Source organism: Somniosus microcephalus, chromosome 11 (assembly GCF_052327205.1).
Source record: "Somniosus microcephalus isolate GS21.2 chromosome 11, FLI_Smic_1.0, whole genome shotgun sequence".
In the NCBI taxonomy this organism is placed as follows: Eukaryota; Metazoa; Chordata; class Chondrichthyes; order Squaliformes; family Somniosidae; genus Somniosus; species Somniosus microcephalus.
In genome coordinates, this window is record NC_140997.1 from 95087201 (window position 1) to 95105869 (window position 18669).

General features: G+C 46.9%; 1 protein-coding gene across 3 annotated transcripts in view; it reads right to left on the minus strand.

Annotated features, from left to right (window-relative positions):
• aimp2 (aminoacyl tRNA synthetase complex interacting multifunctional protein 2) overlaps nt 1–18669 on the minus strand; it is a 33321-nt gene continuing 14652 nt past the window's right edge. For 2 of the 3 annotated variants that reach the window (XM_086001104.1, XM_086001105.1), the window contains exons 2-4: nt 9923–10129; nt 1417–1648; nt 1–513 (exon numbers count right to left, since the gene is read on the minus strand). In XM_086001104.1, the coding sequence (XP_085857230.1) occupies nt 131–513; nt 1417–1648; nt 9923–10129 (822 nt within the window). In that variant the 3' untranslated portion in view covers nt 1–130. The remainder of the gene's footprint in view (nt 514–1416; nt 1649–9922; nt 10130–18669) is intronic. The other variant, XM_086001106.1, reaches the window with a different exon arrangement.

Sequence of the window (18669 nt, forward strand, 5' to 3'; positions counted from 1 at the left end):
TGCCTTTAAAAAGATATTTATTAAATGTTTTAAATAGGTGTTTCCTCAGATATGCAAACATTAAGAGCAGATTTAAATGCAGGGTGTCAGCAAGAAAAGACAAAGTATAATTTCACCATAACTATGACATTTACTTCAGCAGCTTTAGTGCTAGAGTAAAGCATGCTAGATTCTCACAGGATTTCACCCATCTCTGGACATTAGCTGGAATACCGGCACTCTCCGTCTGCTGCAAGGCACAGTACAGCGCGATGTCAGCCAACGTCAGATCAACTCCCACTACCCAGGGGCTTTTGCCGAGGACGGAGTTCAAGGCACGCAGTACGGTTGCCTTCTCCTTGGTGCTGCCCTTCTTCAGCTGGAAGATGGCAACGTCCACCCAGCTGTCGATCTGCGTCGAGGCCACCGCGTCGTATTCGCGGCCGAGTAACGCGAAGAGGAAGCGGGCGACGTTTCCCTCACCTTCGATGGAGCACATATTTTGGATGCTGAACTTCATCTGAGGTTTGGGCACTGCCAAAACAAAAAAAATACAAAAGCTGTCACACATGACCGGTCCATCTAAAACACATGGGCAAACCTCAAGATTTGCACACTTCAGAATTTCTACACTTATCTAATGGCCAAACTAACAGCTAGCACTCCCTACGTGTGGAAGACAGGTTCAGTGCACGGCAGCCCTGGGACCCAGATCAATGATCAACCGGTGAGGAAACAGCTGCTCCAATACTTGTGTTGCCATGAAGGCACATTATAATATCCATCACATTGATTTTCAACATATAATCTATAACTGCTGCTGGAAGAAACTGAATGCACCACATGTCGAGTACGGTCAGGGCTTACACCAGAATCAGCAGTAATCGTCTAGGCTTCTTACGCTGCCTCAACCGCTGGAAGATTACCCTCCTGCACCAAACCCAGCTTCAAAGCCTCTGGCAATGTCCCTCCAAATGCTGTTCAAAAATGAACAGTTCAGTGAAACTCACTGCACAATTTACATTCTTGCTTCTTCTGCCAAATCTCAAGACTTTACACTTAACCCTTTGCCCGCTGATCTAGCTTGTCTCTCTGGATTATTGAACATTGGTTAGTATCATTGGCCACTGCACCCATTTTTGTACCAGATACCATGGCCAATATTCTGTCCTCCGAGCCATTTAGTAAAATGGCCTGTTTCAGTGTAAATTTGCTCAAGTACAGATTTCCTTTTAAATAACTGAGCACAATCTTATGAGGAGCAAACCTGGGCTCCAAACTGATTATTTAGGGACATACTTGTTAAAATTTCTGGCTGTACAGTGAAGATAGGAAATGAGCTTGATTTGTTTTGCAAAATGACTAAACTGCGAACTCCAATAATTCAGTTTGTTTTCAGGAAAGCTCAAGAGTATGGCCCAATATTTTTTTTCTCACCATCCTTCCAGACGAGAGTGAAGCCGAGTTGATAGTCTCGCCGTGACCGACAGCTGCTTCCTTCACCCAGACAGTTCCAGAGTTGGGAGGGAACATTTTGCACCGAGGAGTGCACGTGCACTGAAGACAGCACCCTGTATTGTTCACACAGCAAACCGTGCAGGACCAATAGCGACAGCGGCATCTCAGAAGGGCTGGCATTGATGACGATGTCTCGGAGGACACCAGAACTCTAAAGCGAAGTGTAATTAAATTAAAGACAACTGTGAATGTAACACAAACAGTATAAACTGGCAACATAGAAACAGGAGTCGGCCATTCAGCCCCTTGAGCCTGTTTCCGCCATACAATCAGATCATGGCTGATCAGTACCTCAACTCCATTTACCTGCCTTTGTTCCATATCCCTTGATACCCTTACCCAACAAAAATCTAGCGATCTCAGTCTTGAAAATTTAATTGACCCAGCAATTGACTATGTTGTGTTTTGAGTTTTGCTTCAAGTTGTCCCAGTTCCCAGGTGTTACCTGAAGGGGGTGCTGGGGGGCTCGGTTTTACTTTGTCTGCATGGCAGAACCCGAAACTGAAAGTGAAAGACAATGTGCTGTAATGTCCACCCACTTACTCAGTAAATAGTAAAAGGTACATTCCGTCTCCTCTATTCATTACTGTTCGGTCAAGATGCAATACTGGCGATGAGGCAGCTGTTGAACTCTCTAGAAGGATGGAGATAGACATGCGAACCTACAGCCGTGATATTGGAAATTGCGACGAGCGGGCCACTCAGCTAGCAACATCAACGGCATTTTGATAGTTGGCTAGCTGCAACGTAGACGGCGGACGGAGTATTGTGCGGGTCAGGCAACTACCGTGAGTGTAGCTACCGTAACTCTGGCCGGAGGAGAAAAATAATTTTTAAAAAAAGAAAAAAGCCCGTGGATCTTAAAGGGACAGTGCACATTAAAACTGACGACCTTGGGACGTATTGAAGAGTTCTCTGGGGGATAAGGACAGTTCATGGGAGGAATACGCAGAAAGACTGGGGTGTTTCTTTGAGGCCAATAATATTGACAAAGAGAAGAAGCGCTCAGTGTTGCTAAGTGTATGCGGAGCTGCTACTTACTCCGTCCTGCGTTCATTGGTGGCTCCTCATAAACCTAGTGAGGTGGATTATGCTGATTTGATTGAGAAGCTGCAGAAACATTTTAACCCAAAACCCTCAGAGATTGTGCAGCGTTTCCATTTTCACAATTGTAAACAACAGCCTGGTCAATCTATTTCAAGTTACATTGCTGAGTTGAGGAAACGCTCATTACATTGTAATTTTGCTGACCAGTTAGACAATATGCTCCGTGATCGGATTGTGTGTGGAGTGCTGGACTCGACATTGCAGAGACAGCTGTTAGCGGAGAAGGCCCTGACGTTCCGGCTGGCCGAGGAGAAGGCTTTAGCAGCAGAGGCTGCATCGATGAACACACGTATGCTCCGTACAGAGGCAGCACCATCTCAGGCCACCGAGGAGGTGCACAAGACCACACACGCAGCTGCTGCTGCGAGAGACATGGAGGCAACTCAAGAGACAGGAAGAAAATGTTTCCGCTGTGGGGCCCTCCATGGTTCCACTACATGCAAATTTGTGTCAGCGGTATGTCATTTCTGTAAGAAAAGAGGACACATAGCTCGTGTCTGCATGAAGAAAGCTCAGGCTGCTGCAGCAGAGCCAACACAAGCATCGCAGACACACACCCTGACACTGGAGGACAACGATGAGTACACAGTGTATACCACGGAAGCTGAGCAGCTACCCCACAGACGGTGGGGATACACGGCAAATGTGATCATGAATGGGGCACCACTCTGCATGGAGGTGGATTCAGGCTCAGCGTGTTCGTTGATAAGTGAAGAGACTTACAATAGGTTGTGGCCAGGTGAACCCCTGGCGATGGCTCAGGTCGGTGGCGTGCTACGGCAGTGGTCCCAAGCTCAACTCCAGGTGCTGGGTATGATTCATGTGGAAGTTAAGTATCAGGCAGTCAAGGACACACTTCCACTTTATGTGGTGGCGGGGCAGGGCACAAGCCTGCTGGGCAGAGATTGGTTTGAGCCCCTCGGTATTGAAGTGACAGGAGTACACACGGTACAGCGACAGCCCATAATGCCTATGTTGGAGAACTATGAAGAGGTTTTTGGCGAGTTCGGGGCCTGTCAGGGACCGCCAGTCTCAATCGAAGTGGACCCAGGGGTAGCGCCTAAGTTCTTCAAGGTGCGACCAGTTCCTTTTGCGTTGCGCAAGAAGGTGGATGAGGCCCTGGATAAGCTGGTGAACCAAGGGGTTCTCTTGCCAGTGAAGAACTCCTGTTGGGCCACCCCTATCGTGCCCATTGCAAAGAAGGATGGGGGCCTGCAAATCTGTGGAGATTACAGATGTACGGTTAATACTGCTGTGTTACCAGATGTGTATCCCTTACCAACAGTTACAGAGCTGTTTTCAACACTGGCTGGAGGCACTCTGTTCACCAAGCTGGATCTCAAGCAAGCATACCAGCAACTGGTCCTGGATGAAGAGTCAGCCGAGCTGTTGACAATCAACACCCACAGAGGACTTTTCCAAGCCACAAGGCTGCAGTTTGGGGTGTCTACGGCGGTGGCAATCTTTCAGAGGTTCATGGACACCCTGTTGGCTGGTGTTCCGGGAGTTCAGCCTTACTTGGATGACATACTGATTACAGGCAAGACACAGGAAGCCCATGATGAGCGGCTGCAGGAAGTACTACGCCGGCTGGCTGAGGTAGGACTACGCCTTCAGAAGGAGAAATGTGTGTTCGCTGCCAATGGGGTGGAGTTCTTGGGATTCCGAGTGGACAAAGACGGTGTGCATCCGACTACGGAGAAGGTGGAGGCTATCAGGAGCGCACCCACCCCCAAGAACAAGACCGAACTGCAGGCATTCCTCGGACTGTTAAACTTCTACAGTTGTTTTCTCAAGGGCAAAGCCACAATCTTGGAGCCACTGCACAGGCTGTTAGACCAAGCAACAGTGTGGAACTGGACCTCAGCTCATGAAACAGCCTACAGACAGGCAAAGGAACTGCTACAAGCAGATAAGGTTCTGGCACACTATGATGAAAACAAGCCATTGGTGTTGGTGGTGATGCCTCACCATACGGGCTGGGAGCTCTGCTGGGTCACATAGAGCCAGATGGCCGGGAAGCGCCTATCAGTTTTGCCTTGAACACTCAACAACAGAACGTAATTACGCCCAGATTGACAAGGAGGCCCTAGCCATCATATTTGGGGTAAAGAAGTTCAGCCAGTACCTGTTAGGGAGACAGTTTGTCATCTACACAACCACAAGCCACTCTTGGGGCTCCTGCATCACTCCAAGCCCATGCCCCAGATCATATCACCGCGTATGCTTCGGTGGAGTCTGATGTTGGGGGCCTACAGTTATGAACTTTGCTACAGGCCTGGGAAGATGCTGGCTAATGCTGATGCTCTGAGTCGCTTGCCTTTGAACCGGCCGATGGCTGAGACGCCACCACCCCTGGAGGTGCTGCTACTGGAGGAGGTTCCGGAGGCCCCACTCCATGCCCAGCGGATTGGCAGCCTCACACAGAAAGATCCAGTCTTATCACGGGTGCTACGCTGGCTGCTGCATGGCTGGCCTTCCGAGGTCCAGGAGGAGCATTTCAAGTCCTTCGTTCAGAGGCGCCATGAAATGTCTGCACACAAGAACTGCGCGCTCTGGGGAAGCCGTGCGGTGGTTCCTGCCGCCGCAAGAGAGGAGGTGCTGAAAATGCTGCATGACTCACACCCTGGGATTGTGCACATGAAGGCGTTGGCGAGAAGCTACGTCTGGTGGCCGGGGTTGGACCGAGACGTGGAGGAGGTGGTAAAGGGCTGTGAGACATGTCAGCTGACTCGCCATAGCCCATCCAAGGCTCCCCTTCACCCCTGGGAGTGGACCACTCGTAAATGGTCAAGACTCCACATTGACTTTGCAGGGCCATTTCAGGGGAAGGTCTTTGATAGTGGTGGATTCTCATTCGAAATGGCTGGAGGTGGCTATCATGAGCTCCATGACATCCAGTGCAGTGATCAACACGTTGCGTTTGCTGTTTGCCACACATGGGGCCCCCGACGTGCTGGTTTCGGACAATGGAGCAGCCTTCACGTCAGCGTAGTTCAAGGCTTTTGCAGGCAGAAATTGGATCCGCCACGTGACCACAGCACCCTATCACCCCTCCTCTAATGGGCAGGCAGAGAGGATGGTGCAAACCACAAAAGAGGCACTGGTGAGGATATCGGTGGGGGACTGGCAAACCAGATTGGCCAGGTTCCTGTTATCACAGCATACCACACCAAACTCAGCAACGGGGAAGAGCCCTGCCGAGATGCTGATGGGTCGCCGGCTGGCGACTGCACTGGACCGGCTACACCCGGACTACAGGGATGAGATGCACACAAAGCAAGAAGAGCTGGCTAAGAAGCACCAGGGCACCGCCAGGCAGGTCGAGCCGTCAGAGACTGTTTGCCCGTTGCTATGCAGGAGGAGACAAATGGATGCCTGCCGTGGTGGAGCAGGCCACGGGTCCCATCGTACAGCATCCGTACACCTGATGGCCAGCTACACAGACGCCATGTAGACCAGCTACGGGGTCGTACTCCGGTGAGTGTAACAGAGACGTCACAGGCTAGGCCATTGTCTCCGCCACCTCTGCCAGGCAGTGACGGCCTGCTTCCTGCAACAACGACGGAAGCCACATCGACAGAAGGTGTCACGGAGTCATCAGCCACGGAGGAAGGTTTTCCTGCGGCTAGCAGTGGCACCCCGACTATGCCTGTCCAGCGGCGCTCAAGTCGGGTTAGATTCCGTCCCAGACGCCTGGAGGACTAAGGGGTTTTATCTGGGGGAAAGGAGTGTTGTGTTTTGAGTTTTGCTTCAATTAAGTTTGTCCCAGTTCCCGGGTGTTACCTGAAGGGGGTGCTGGGGGGCTCGGTTTTACTTTGTCTTTCACTTTCAGTTTTGGGTTCTGCCATGCAGACAATGTGCTGTAATGTCCACCCATTTACTCAGTAAATAGTAAAAGGTACATTCCGTCTCCTCTATTCATTACTGTTCGGTCAAGATGCAATAGACTACAACTGGAAATCCTCCTTTTCTAGATTTCACTGGAGCCAGGGACACCGTTATATGGACAGACATGTATAGCGACATGTTGAGCATGGTCTTTATAGCAACAGATATGGAGGCTTCGTTTGCATGAACAGATGACCTTAGGCAGTAATTTTAAGAGCGGCTATATTGATACAAGGGCTACTTTTATCATAATTCGTATAGAAATGCAGAGTGAATGCTAACATGCAGGGTCCACTGACAGAACTGGGCCAGCACATGAATATCAGAATCATACAGGGAAATTTTTTATGTAATGTAGATACATGTCACACTCCCACTTTTTAAATCTGTTTAACACATGAACAATTTTTATTAACTACAACAAAGGGCATTTCAATACAAGACTTAAATAGGAAATAATTAGAATTTATATAGACAGCTCGCTGTGTAAACAGTTAATAGCAGTTGTGCGTTACCAGTATCTGCACTGTAGTTGGGAAGATCAAAGTAGATTCAAAGATCAAAGAAATGAAGATATGATCCTTAGCTGATCCCAATCAGGGCAGCAGTAAGTGCTACAACTGGCCTCTGTGCCTTTGGGGTAGGGACGGGGGAACTGACCTGGGTCGCTGCTCCTGATCAATTCCCAGTGATCCCTTCTGGAATTATGGAGACTCAAGTGACAACAGCTCTTGCTCACAGTTTACACCCTCCATGAGTCAAACAGCCTGCTCACACCCACTCTCCAGGCTAATGCATGAAGAACGGCCACTTGGGTGAGGTACCGAAAGGCACCCTGTCCATGTGAAACTGTACCCCAGTGAGGAGTTCACACCTTTAAGTGAGAAGATTCATCAGGAAAAGGAGAGTGGGGAAATTTTTTTTTTAAAATCAGTATTTAATAATTCTACTCATATTAAACAGATTATTCTGCCTAATGCTCCTTCTCTTGGCAGGTTGCAGTCACACACATCATCTTCCAATTATTGAGGCAGAAGGAGGAAGAAAGGACAGAATAGGAGGAAGAGGCAGATAATTGAAGATTGTTTTTGATTCTATGTACTCCAGGGCGTATGCAACATCACATTTAGTTGAGTCAGAAACGCTCAATAACAGGCACGAATCCTCAAAATATTATTTAAAATGACAGTAAAGATGAACGCAAACTAACCATGCAACTAAAGCAATGGACGTTGGAAATTGTAAAGCTAAGAGGAAAAGAAAAATTACGGAGAGGTTAATTGAGAAAGTGCAGCAAGAAAAACTAGAAAGGCGATGGTAGGAGCTTCAAATAAGAGCTTACTTGCTGAGCCCAAGGATGAGGTAAGGTCTCACTATGGATATACACAAAATAGTCAACTCTAGTAAAAGGATAAGATTCAAATTCCCAATAATATTAATCACTCCCACTAATCAAGCATGTTTAGTTGCAAATCTCAGCTACTTCTGCATAAATGATGGATTTTACCTTCTGGACATATTACCAAAATGTGGCAAATTCCAATATTATAGAAACTATTCCACTCCTATTAAAAGTACAGAAGAAACTGAGGAACATCTGCTCTGAATTCTGACAAAGAAACAAATCTTTGTGGCCAGAATGAAATCTTAATCTATCAGGAAGTGATAGGGATCAGAAAAGTGGAAGAAGTTGTTGACTATACAAATAAGAACATGTAAGAAACAGGAGCAGGTGTAGGCCATACAGCCCCTCAAGCCTGCTCCGCCATTCAATATCATGGCTGATCATCGCCCTCAACTCCACTTTCCTGCACTATCCCCATATCCCTCGAGTCCAAAAATCTATCTATCTCAGCCCTGAATATACTCAAAGACTCAGCATTCACAGCCCTCTAGGGCAGAGAATGCCAAAGATTCACAACCCTCTGAGTGAAGAAATTCCTCCTCATCTCGGTCTTAAATGGCCGACCCCTTATCCTGAGACTATGCCCCCTAGTTCTAGACACTCCAGCCAGGGGAAACAATTGATCAGCATCTATCCTGTCAATCCCCTTCAGAATCTTGTATATTTTAATGAGATCACCTCTCATTCTTCTAAACTCGAGAGTATAGGCCCATTCTACACAATCTCTCATCATAGGACAATCCTCTCATCCCAGGAATCAATCTAGTGAACCTTTGTTGCACTGCCTCCAAGGCAAGTATATCCTTCCTTAGATAAGGAGACCAAAACTGTGCACAGTACTCCAGGTGTGGTCTCACCAAGGCCAAGGCCCTGTACAATTGTAGCAAGACTTCCTTACTCTTATACTCCAACCCCCTTGCAATAAAGGCCAACATGACATTTGCCTTCCTTGTTACTTGCTGTACCTGCATGCTAGCTTTCTGTGTTTCTTGCACGAGGACACCCAAATCTCTCTGAACACCAACATTTGAAAGTTTCTCACCATTTAAAAAATATTCTGTTTTTCTATTCTTCCTACCAAAGTGAATAACCTAACATTTCCCTACATTATACTCCATCTGCCACATTACTGCCCACTCACTCAGTCTATCTATATCCCTTTGCAGACTCTGTTCTCCTCACAGCTTACTGTCCCACCTAGCTTTGTATCATCAGCAAGCTTAGATACATTACACTCGGGTCATTAATATAGATTGTAAATAGCTGAAGCCCCAACACTGATCCTTGCGGCAACCCACTAGTTACAGCCTGCCAACCTGAAAAAGATCCATTTATCCCTACTCTCTGTTTTCCGTCCGTTAACCAATCCTCTATCCATGCTACTATATTACCCCCCAACCCCATGAGCCCTAATCTTGTGTAATAACCTTTTATGTGGCACCTTATCGAATACTAAAATAGAAATCACAAGAGTTGAGGAAAAGTAGAAAGGCAAACCACAAAAGGAGAATAAATAGACAAAGCGTTTGATAAAGAGTCTTAATGCCAGTCTCAAGACTGCAGCTTAATTTATTAATGGCTTCTTCACAAAGGAAGTCTGCGGTAATGTTCTTGACCCCAAATCAGAAGGACTGAGTGAATCAGAAAAATCCATAAAGATTCGTATTACAACTTAGTGAAGTGCTATAACTCTCCTCATATAGAGCACCGTTTCAACATGCTTTACAGGACAGTGGACAACGAGTGCATACCAGAGCCAGAGGGGGGTAGGGAAGGAAAAAGGGGTTGGATGGTGAAAGTGCAGCTGAAGAGAAAGGTCTTTCGGTAGATTTTGAAAGTAGGGAGGGTGATGACATAACAGGTGGACTGAGAAAAGGGCACATCAGATAGCATGTACCCAGAGCTCTAAGGAGACTGGCAGAAATATCTGTAGCTCACTGAGCAAAAGGGAGCTTCTCCCATTAAATTTACCTGAAAAGCACCTGCTCATTTAACAAGAGATGGGTTGAGATTCAAACTTACCTTTCCCAGTACAGAATCTAAATTAGCTGAGGTACGGATTGTCGGCACAAAACAGGCGTGGTTAATTTCTGTAACATCAAGGTCAGCATCTGGTGTAAGAACAGTCTTCGAGAGCCCGTCAACAACTGCCTTCAACTCATACAAACGTTTCAGGATTTCTGTTTGCCTCGATTCCAAATTCTCAAGTGCTGGATACTCATCCCCATTCTGAAAACAGATTAAGTAGTCATTTGCCTCATTGCTGTTTGTGGGACCTTGCTGCATGCAAATTGGCTGCCATATTTCCCTATATTAAAATAGTGACTAGGATTCAAAAGTTGGCTGGAGGGAGCACAGCGAGTGGAGCAGTTAAAAGGAGCGGCAGCAACTCAACAGAGGCAGTTTTTGAAAAAGTGATGTCGGCACAAGGGAAGGAGCTGATTGGTGAGTAGCCGATGAGTGTATATTTTTAATTTTCTTCAAAAAAAATTAAGTATTTAAAAACATAAGTTTACTTCTGCTAACTTAGTTAATAGCCTATAAAATAAAGGGAAAGAGCTAATTGGCGAGTAGCTGGGGAGTTTTTTTTTTGTTAAGTTTTAAGTTTACTTCTGCTGGGTTAGTTCTTAGTCTATTAACTAGAGGCATGGCAGGGCAGCTCAGTCCCATGGAGTGCACATCCTGTGCCATGTGGGAAGTCCTGGACGACCACATGTGTAGGAAGTGTCGCCAGCTACAGCAACTCGAGCTCCAGGTTTCGGAGCTTGAACGGCAGCTGGAGTCACTGCGGTGCATCCGCGAGGCTGAGAGTTACGTGGATAGCACGTTCCTAGAGGTGATCACCCCGCAGCTTAAAGAGTATGCAGGCAGAGAGAATGGGTGACCGCCAGACAGAAGAGGACCAGGCAGGTAGTACAAGAATCCCCAGAGGGTATCGCACTCTCCAACCAGTATTCTGTTCTGAGTACTGGTGTGGGCGATGGTTCCTCTGGGGAGTGCAGCCAGAGACAAGTCCACGACACCACAGGTGGCTCAGCTGCACCGGGGGGGGGGGGGGGGCAGGAAAAAGAGTGGAAGAGCAATAGTGGTAGGGGATTCGATAGATAGGGGAGCAGACAGGCGTTTCTACGGCCTCAGACTTGACTCCAGGATGGTATGTTGCCTCCCTGGTGCCAGGGTCAAGGATGTCACTGAGTGGCTGCAGGACACTCTGAGGGGGGCGGATGAACAGCCAGAGTTCGTTGTCCATATCGGAACCAATGACATAGGCAGACAGAGGGATGAGGTCCTGCAGGCAGAGTTTAGGGAGCTAGGAGAGAGATTAAAAAGCAGGATCTCAAAAAGGTAGTAATCTCTGGATTACAAGTTGAGTACAGGAATAGGAGGATAGAACAGATGAATGCATGCAGGAGGGAGGGCTTTAGATTCCTGAGGCATTGGGGCCACTTCTGGGGAAGGTGGGACCTGTACAAGCCAGGCGGGTTACACCTCAACAGAGCCAGGACCAATATTCTCACAGGGAGGTTTGCTAGCGCTGTTGGGGAGGGTTTAAACGAGCTTGGCAGGGGGATGAACACCAGCATATAGGAGTAGAAAAGAGGAATAAGGTGCATAAAAGAGTGAGTGCGTTGGATAGTACTAGAGAAGAAAGTAGCATCATATTAGATAGGAGCAGACTAAGAAAGACTATGAAAAATCAAAAATGGGTTTAGAATGCATGTATGTAAACACACAAAGTGTGGTGAATAAGGCTGGTGAGCTACAAGCAGAATTAATCGTGTGGCAATATGATGCTGTGGCAATAACAGAAACATGGCTTAAAAACAGTAAGGACTGGGCATTTAACATTCAAGGGTACAAGGTGCTGAGAAAAGATAGGGAAGGAAAAAAGGGAGTGCTGATTAAGGAAGTGTTGGAAAGGGAGGATGTTCTTGAGGGGACAAGGACAGGATCCATTTGGTTAGAGTTGAGGAGCAAAAAGGGTATGATCACGCTATTGGGCGTATTCTACAGGCCTCCAAATAGTGAGGGGGAGGTAGAGGAGCAAATCTGCAGGGAAATCACAGAGATATGCAAGAGCTATAGAGTGGTGATACTGGGGGACTTTAATTACCCAAATATCTTTTGGGATAATGCTAGGGTAAAGGGAAAGGATGAGGAGGAATTTCTGAAATGTGTTCAGGAGAATTTCCTTGACCAATATATTCTTGGCCCAACTAGGAAGGAGACATTGCTGGATCTGGTGCTGGGGAATGAGGTGGGCCAGGTCGACTAAGTGTCTGTGGGAGAACACTTGGGTACGAGTGATCATCGTTACATAAGATTTAGATTAGCAATGGAGAGGAGCAAGGAATTTTGGTTGGTAAGTATTTCTCTCTTTTTAAGCTTAAACTCTGTGGTTTATAGTTTCTAAGGTGCGATATTCATCATCTAGAATCGGGGCAGAGGGTATTTAAAAATAATATTAATAAATTTAATTAATTACATAGAATGGGAGATCAGGTGATGTGTTGCTGCTGCAATATATGTGGGAGCTGGTGGACACCATTGATGCTCACGGTGATCACATTTGCAGTAAGTGTTGGCTGTTCGAGGAATTCCGGCTCCGTGTTGAAGAGCTGGAGTCCGAGCTTCAAACACTGAGACACATCAGGGAGGGGGAGAGTTACCTGGACTCTGTATCAGGAGGTAGTCACACCAATTAGATTAATTAATTCAGATGTAGTCCGTGGCCAGGGTCAGGATGGTGTGACTAGAAGTGAGGCAGGTACGAGGATCCAGGAGGTAGTGTTGGAGGAGCCGCAGCCCTTGCTCTTGTCCAACAGGTTTGAGGCTCTTACTCCCTGTGAGGATGGGAACAGGGACTGCGGGGAGGATGAGCAACCTGGCCACAGCACCATGGAGCGGGGGGCCATTCAAGTGGGGGGGGGGGTGGGGGAGGGGGGGAGTTAAAAGAAATGTTGTAGTGGTAGGGGATAGTATCGTTAGGGGGATAGATAGAGTTCTTTGCAGCCGAGAGCGAGAGTCCCGAAGGCTGTGTTGCCTGCCTGGTGCCAGGGTTAAGGACATCTCCTCTGGGCTGGAGAGAAACTTGGAGTGGGAGGGGGAGGATCCAGTTGTCGTGGTCCATGTTGGTACCAACGACATAGATAGGACAAGGAAGGAGGTTCTGCTGAGGGAGTTTGAGCAGCTAGGGGCCAAATTAAAAAGCAGAACCACAAGGGTAATAATCTCTGGATTACTACCTGAGCCACGTGCAAATTTGGCTAGGGTAAATAAAATTAGAGAGTTAAATGCGTGGCTCAAAGACTGGTGTGGGAGAAATGGGTTTTGCTTCCTGGGACACTGGCATCAGTACTGGGACAGGCGAGAGCTGTTCCGTTGGGACGGACTTCACTTGGCCAGTGCTGGGTCTAGAATCCTGGCGAATCGAATAACTAGGGCTGTAGAGAGGGCTTTAAACTAATTAGTGGGGGGGGGGGGGGGGGGGGGGGGGGGGAGGTTTTCAGAGCGAAAAATAAAAATGACAGCGGAGAAGGCAATAGAGCAAGGTAGCAGTGGGGGAATTAAAAACCAGAGAGTGTGTCAGGAAGGGACAGAATGTATAATGATAAAGGTAAAGTAGTAAAAGGGGTAAAAGCAGGAATAAATTGTCAAAAAACATATTTGAAAGTTCTTTATCTGAATGCACGCAGCATTCGTAACAAAATTGACGGGTTGACGGTGCAAATAACTACACATGGGTATGATCTGGTGGCCATTACGGAAACATGGCTGCAAGATAATCATGAATGGGAACTAAACATACAAGGGTATTTGACAATTAGGAAGGACAGACAGGAAGGAAAGGGAGGTGGGGTTGCTATGTTAATCAAGGATGGAATCACTGCAATAGTCAGAAATGATATTGGGTCAAAGGATCAGGATACTGAAACAGTTTGGGTGGAGATAAGGAATAATAAGGGGAAAAAGTCACTAGTGGCCGTAGTCTATAGGCCTCCTAACAGTTGCAACTCTGTTGGTCGGAGTATAAATCAGGAAATAGTTGGGGCTTGTAATAAGGGAACAGCTATAATCATGGGGGATTTTAACTTTCATATTGACTGGACTAATCAAATTGGGCATGGCAGCATTGAGGAAGAGTTCATAGAGTGCATTAGGGACGGGTTCCTTGAGCAGTATGTAACTGAACCAACCAGGGGGCAGGCAATCTTAGATCTGGTCCTGTGTAATGAGACAGGATTAATAAAAAATGTCCTAGTAAAGGATCCCCTTGGAATGAGTGACCATAATATGGTTGAATTCCAAATTCAGTTTGAGGGTGAGAGAGTTAGATCTCAAACCAGCGTACTAAGCTTAAATAAAGGAGACTATGAAGGTATGAGAGTAGAATTGACTAAAGTGGACTGGGAAAACAGATTAAAAGTATAAGACGGTACAAGAGCAGTGGTCTACATTCAAGGAGATAGTTCACATCTTTCAAGATAAATATATTCCACTGAGGAAAAAGGGGAGTAAAAGAAAAGACAGCCATCCGTGGCTTAGTAAAGTAATAAAGGATAGTATTCGACTGAAAACAAGGGCATATAAATTAGCCAAATCTAGTGGGAGGATAGAAGATTGGGAAGCATTTAAAAGCCAGCAAACAATAACTAAAAAATTAATTAAGAAAAGGGAAGATAGATTATGAAAGTAAACTAGCAAAAAATATAAAAACAGATAGCAAGAGTTTCTACAGCTATATAAAAAGAAAAAAGGGTGGCTAAAGTGAACGTTGGTCCCTTAGAGGATGAGACCGGGAAACTAGTGGTGGGGAACATGGAGATGGCAAAGACACTGAACAAATACTTTGTATCAGTCTTTACAGTAGAGGACACTAAAAATATTCCAACACTGGACAAACAGGGGGCAATGGGGGGGGGGGGGGGGGGGGGAAAGAGGAGCTAAACACGATTAAAATCACTAAGGAGATGGTACTCAGTAAAATAATGGGACTAAAGGCGGATAAATCCCCCGGACCTGATGGCCTACATCCTAGGGTCTTGAGAGAAGTGGCGGTAGGGATTGTGGATGCATTGGTGATCATTTTCCAGAACTCCCTGGACTCAGGAAAGGTCCCGGCAGATTGGAAAACTGCTAATGTAACACCCTTATTTAAGAAGGGATGTAGACAAAAAGCTGGAAACTATAGACCAGTTAGCCTAACATCTGTGGTTGGCAAAATTTTGGAGTCCATTATTAAGGAAACAGTAACAGAGCATTTGGATAAACATAATTGGATAAACATAATTTAATAGGACAGAGTCAGCATGGTTTTACGAAGGGGAAGTCATGTTTGACAAATTTGCTCGAATTCTTTGAGGATGTAACATACAGGGTGGATAAAGGGGAACCAGTGGATGTAGTGTATTTGGACTTCCAAAAGGCATTTGACAAGGTTCCACACAAAAGATTACTGATCAAGATAAAAAATCACAGGATTGGGGGTAATATACTGGCATGGGTGGAAGATTGGCTATCTAACAGAAAACAAAGAGTTGGGATAAATGGTTCGTTCTCGGGCTGGCAATCAGTAACTAGTGGTGTTCCGCAGGGGTCAGTGCTGGGACCCCAACTCTTTACAATCTATATTAACGATTTGGAGGAAGGGACCGAGTGCAGCATATCCAAGTTTGCCGACGATACAAAGATGGGAGGGAAAGCAGTGAGTGAGGAGGACATAAAAAACCTGCAAAAGGACATAGACAGGCTAAGTGAGTGGGCAGAGATTTGGCAGATGCAATATAATGTTGGAAAGTGTGAGGTTATGCACTTTGGCAGAAAAAAATCAAAGAGCAAGTTATTATTTAAATGGAGAGAAACTGCAAAGTGCTACAGTCCTGGTGCATGAAACACAAAACGTTAGTATGCAGGTACAGCAGGTGATCAGGAAGGCCAATGGAATCTTGGCTTTTATTGCAAGGGGGATGGAGTATAAAAACAGGGAAGTCTTGCTGCAGTTATACAGGGTATTGGTGAGGCCACACCTGGAATACTGCGTGCAGTTTTGGTTTCCATATTTAAGATATACTTGCTCTCGAGGCGGTTCAGAGAAGGTTCACTCGGTTGATTCCAGAGATGAGGGGGTTGACGTATGAGGAAAGGTTGAGTAGGTTGGGACTCTACTCATTGGAGTTCAGAAGAATGAGAGGCGATCTTATCGAAACATATAAGATTGTGAGGGGGCTTGATCGGGTGGATGCGGTGAGGATGTTTCCACTGATGGGTGAGATTAGAACTAGGGGGCATAATCTTAGAATAAGGGGCTGCCCTTTCAAAACTGAGATGAGGAGAAACTTCTTCACTCAGAGGGTAATAAATCTATGGAATTTGCTACCCCAGAGAGCTGTGGAAGCTACAACATAAAATAAATTTAAAATGGAGATCGACATTTTCCTAGCAGATAAGGGAATTAAGGGTTACAGGGAGAGGGCAGGGAAGTGGACGCGAGTCTAGATTCAGATCAGCCATGATCCTATTGAATGGCGGAGCAGGCCCGAGGGGCCGTATGGCCTACTCCTGCTCCTATTTCTTATGTTCTTATCTAGATTGGAATAGGGCTAACTTTAATGGGATGCGAAAGGATCTAAAATAACAGAAAATGCTGGAAAAACTCAGGTGGTCAGGCAACATCCGTGGAGAGAAATTTGAGTTGACGTTTCGGGTCGAACCCTTCTTCAAAACTGGAAAGAAAAGAAAATTGATCGAAGGCAGGGCTGCGATCGGACAAAAGAAAGAAAAGAAACAAAAGACGTAAAAGAGACAATAAAAAGGTATTCGAAGCTGGACGAGATGGTAATAGGCTGAGATTAGGTGTGAAGTGTACTGGCAGGGCAAGAGATAGCTGCCAGGTGTGAGAGAGAAACAAAAGGAAAGGAGGGGGGGGGGGGAGGGAAAAAAGGAGTGGAAAAATTACAAGTAAAAATGTAATAGGGGCCGAGGTTATGATGTGAAATTGTTGAACTCGATATCGAGTCCGGAAGGCTGCAGAGTGCCTAATCGGAAGATGAGATGCTGTTCCTCAAGTTTACGTTGAGCTTCCGTGGAACAATACAAGAGGCCAAGGACAGTGAGGTCCGAGTGGGAATGGGGCGGTGAATTAAAATGACAGGCGACCGGAAGTTCGGGGTCACCCTTACGGACTGAACGGAGGTGTTCCGCAAAGCGGTCACCCAATCTGCGTTTGGTCTCCCCAATGTAGAGGAGACCGCATCGTGAGCAGCGAATACAGTATACTAGATTGCTAGAAGTACAAGTAAATCGCTGTTTCACCTGGAAGGGGTGTTTGGGGCCCTGGACAGTGGGAAGGGGGGAGGTATAGGGGCAGGTGTTACATCTCCTCCGCTTGCACGGGAAGGTGCCAGGCGAAGGGGAAGGGCTGTTTGGGGTGATAGAGGAGTGGACTAGGGTGTCTCGGAGGGAGCGGTCCCTACGGAATGCTGAAAGGGGAGGGGAGGGGAAGATACGTTTGGTGGTGGGATCACTTTGGAGGTAGCGGAAATGCCGGAGGATGATCCGTTGAATGTGGAGGCTGGTGGGGTGAAAGGCGAGGACAAGGGGAACCCTATCGTGGTTCCGGGAGGGAGGGGCAGGGGTGAGGGCAGAAGTGCGGGAGATAGAACTGACACGGTTGAGGGCAGTGTCAACCACGGTAGAGGGGATTCCTCGGTTGCGGAAAAAGGAAGACATGTCTGAAGCACTGGTGTGGAAGGTGGCATCGTCGGAGCAGATACGGCGGAGACGGAGAAACTGGGAGAATGTAGCCAGGGTAAAATGGAACCAAAGACTGACAGGAAAAACTGTAATGGAACAATGGATGATCTTTAAGGGGGAGATGTTCCAGGTACAGGCTAGGTACATTCCAACAAGAGGGAAGGGTAAGGGAACCAAAGCAAGGGCTCCTCGGATGACGAGGGAGATAGAGAAGATGATGAAACAAAAAAAAGGAGGGTGTATGATGCGTGTCAGGTGAATTCTTCAAGGGAGAACCAGACCAAATACAATAAGTTGAGAGGGGATGTGAAGATGAAAATAAGATTGGCAGAGAGAGAATGAGAGTAGAATGGCAGTCAACATCCGACACGGCAAGAGAACCCCAGGTGGGCAGAGGAAACACTTCAAGGACACCCTCAAAGCCTCCTTGAAAAAGTGCAACTTCCCCACTGACACCTGGGAATCCCTGCCCCAAGACCGCATGAAGTGGAGGAGAAGCATCCGGGAAGGCGCCGAACACCTCGAGTCTCTTCGCCAGGAGCAAGCGGAAGCCAAGCGCAAGCAGCGCACGTCAACCCAAGCACCCCACCCACCCGCCCCTTCAACCACCGTCTGCCCCACCTGTGACAGAGACTGTAGGTCCCTGATTGGACTCAGTCACCTGAGAACTCATTTTTAATGTGGAAGCAAGTCATCCTCGGTTCCGAGGGACTGCCTGAGAGAGAGAGAGTTAACATAAAAGGGAACCCAAAAATCTTCTACCGGCATGTAAATAGTAAACGGGTAGCAAGAGGCAGGGTGGGGCCTATTAACGACAAAGGTGATATACGCTTAGTGGCACAGGGCAAGGCTAGAACACTCAATGAGTACTTTGTATCGGTGTTTACTAAGGAGGTGGATGCTGACAAAATATCGGTAGAAGTGGAAAAGGTAGAAGCAATGGAAGGGGTGAAAATTGATAGACAGGATGTACTAGAAAGGCTGGGTACGCTTAGAGTAGACAAGTCGCCTGGTCC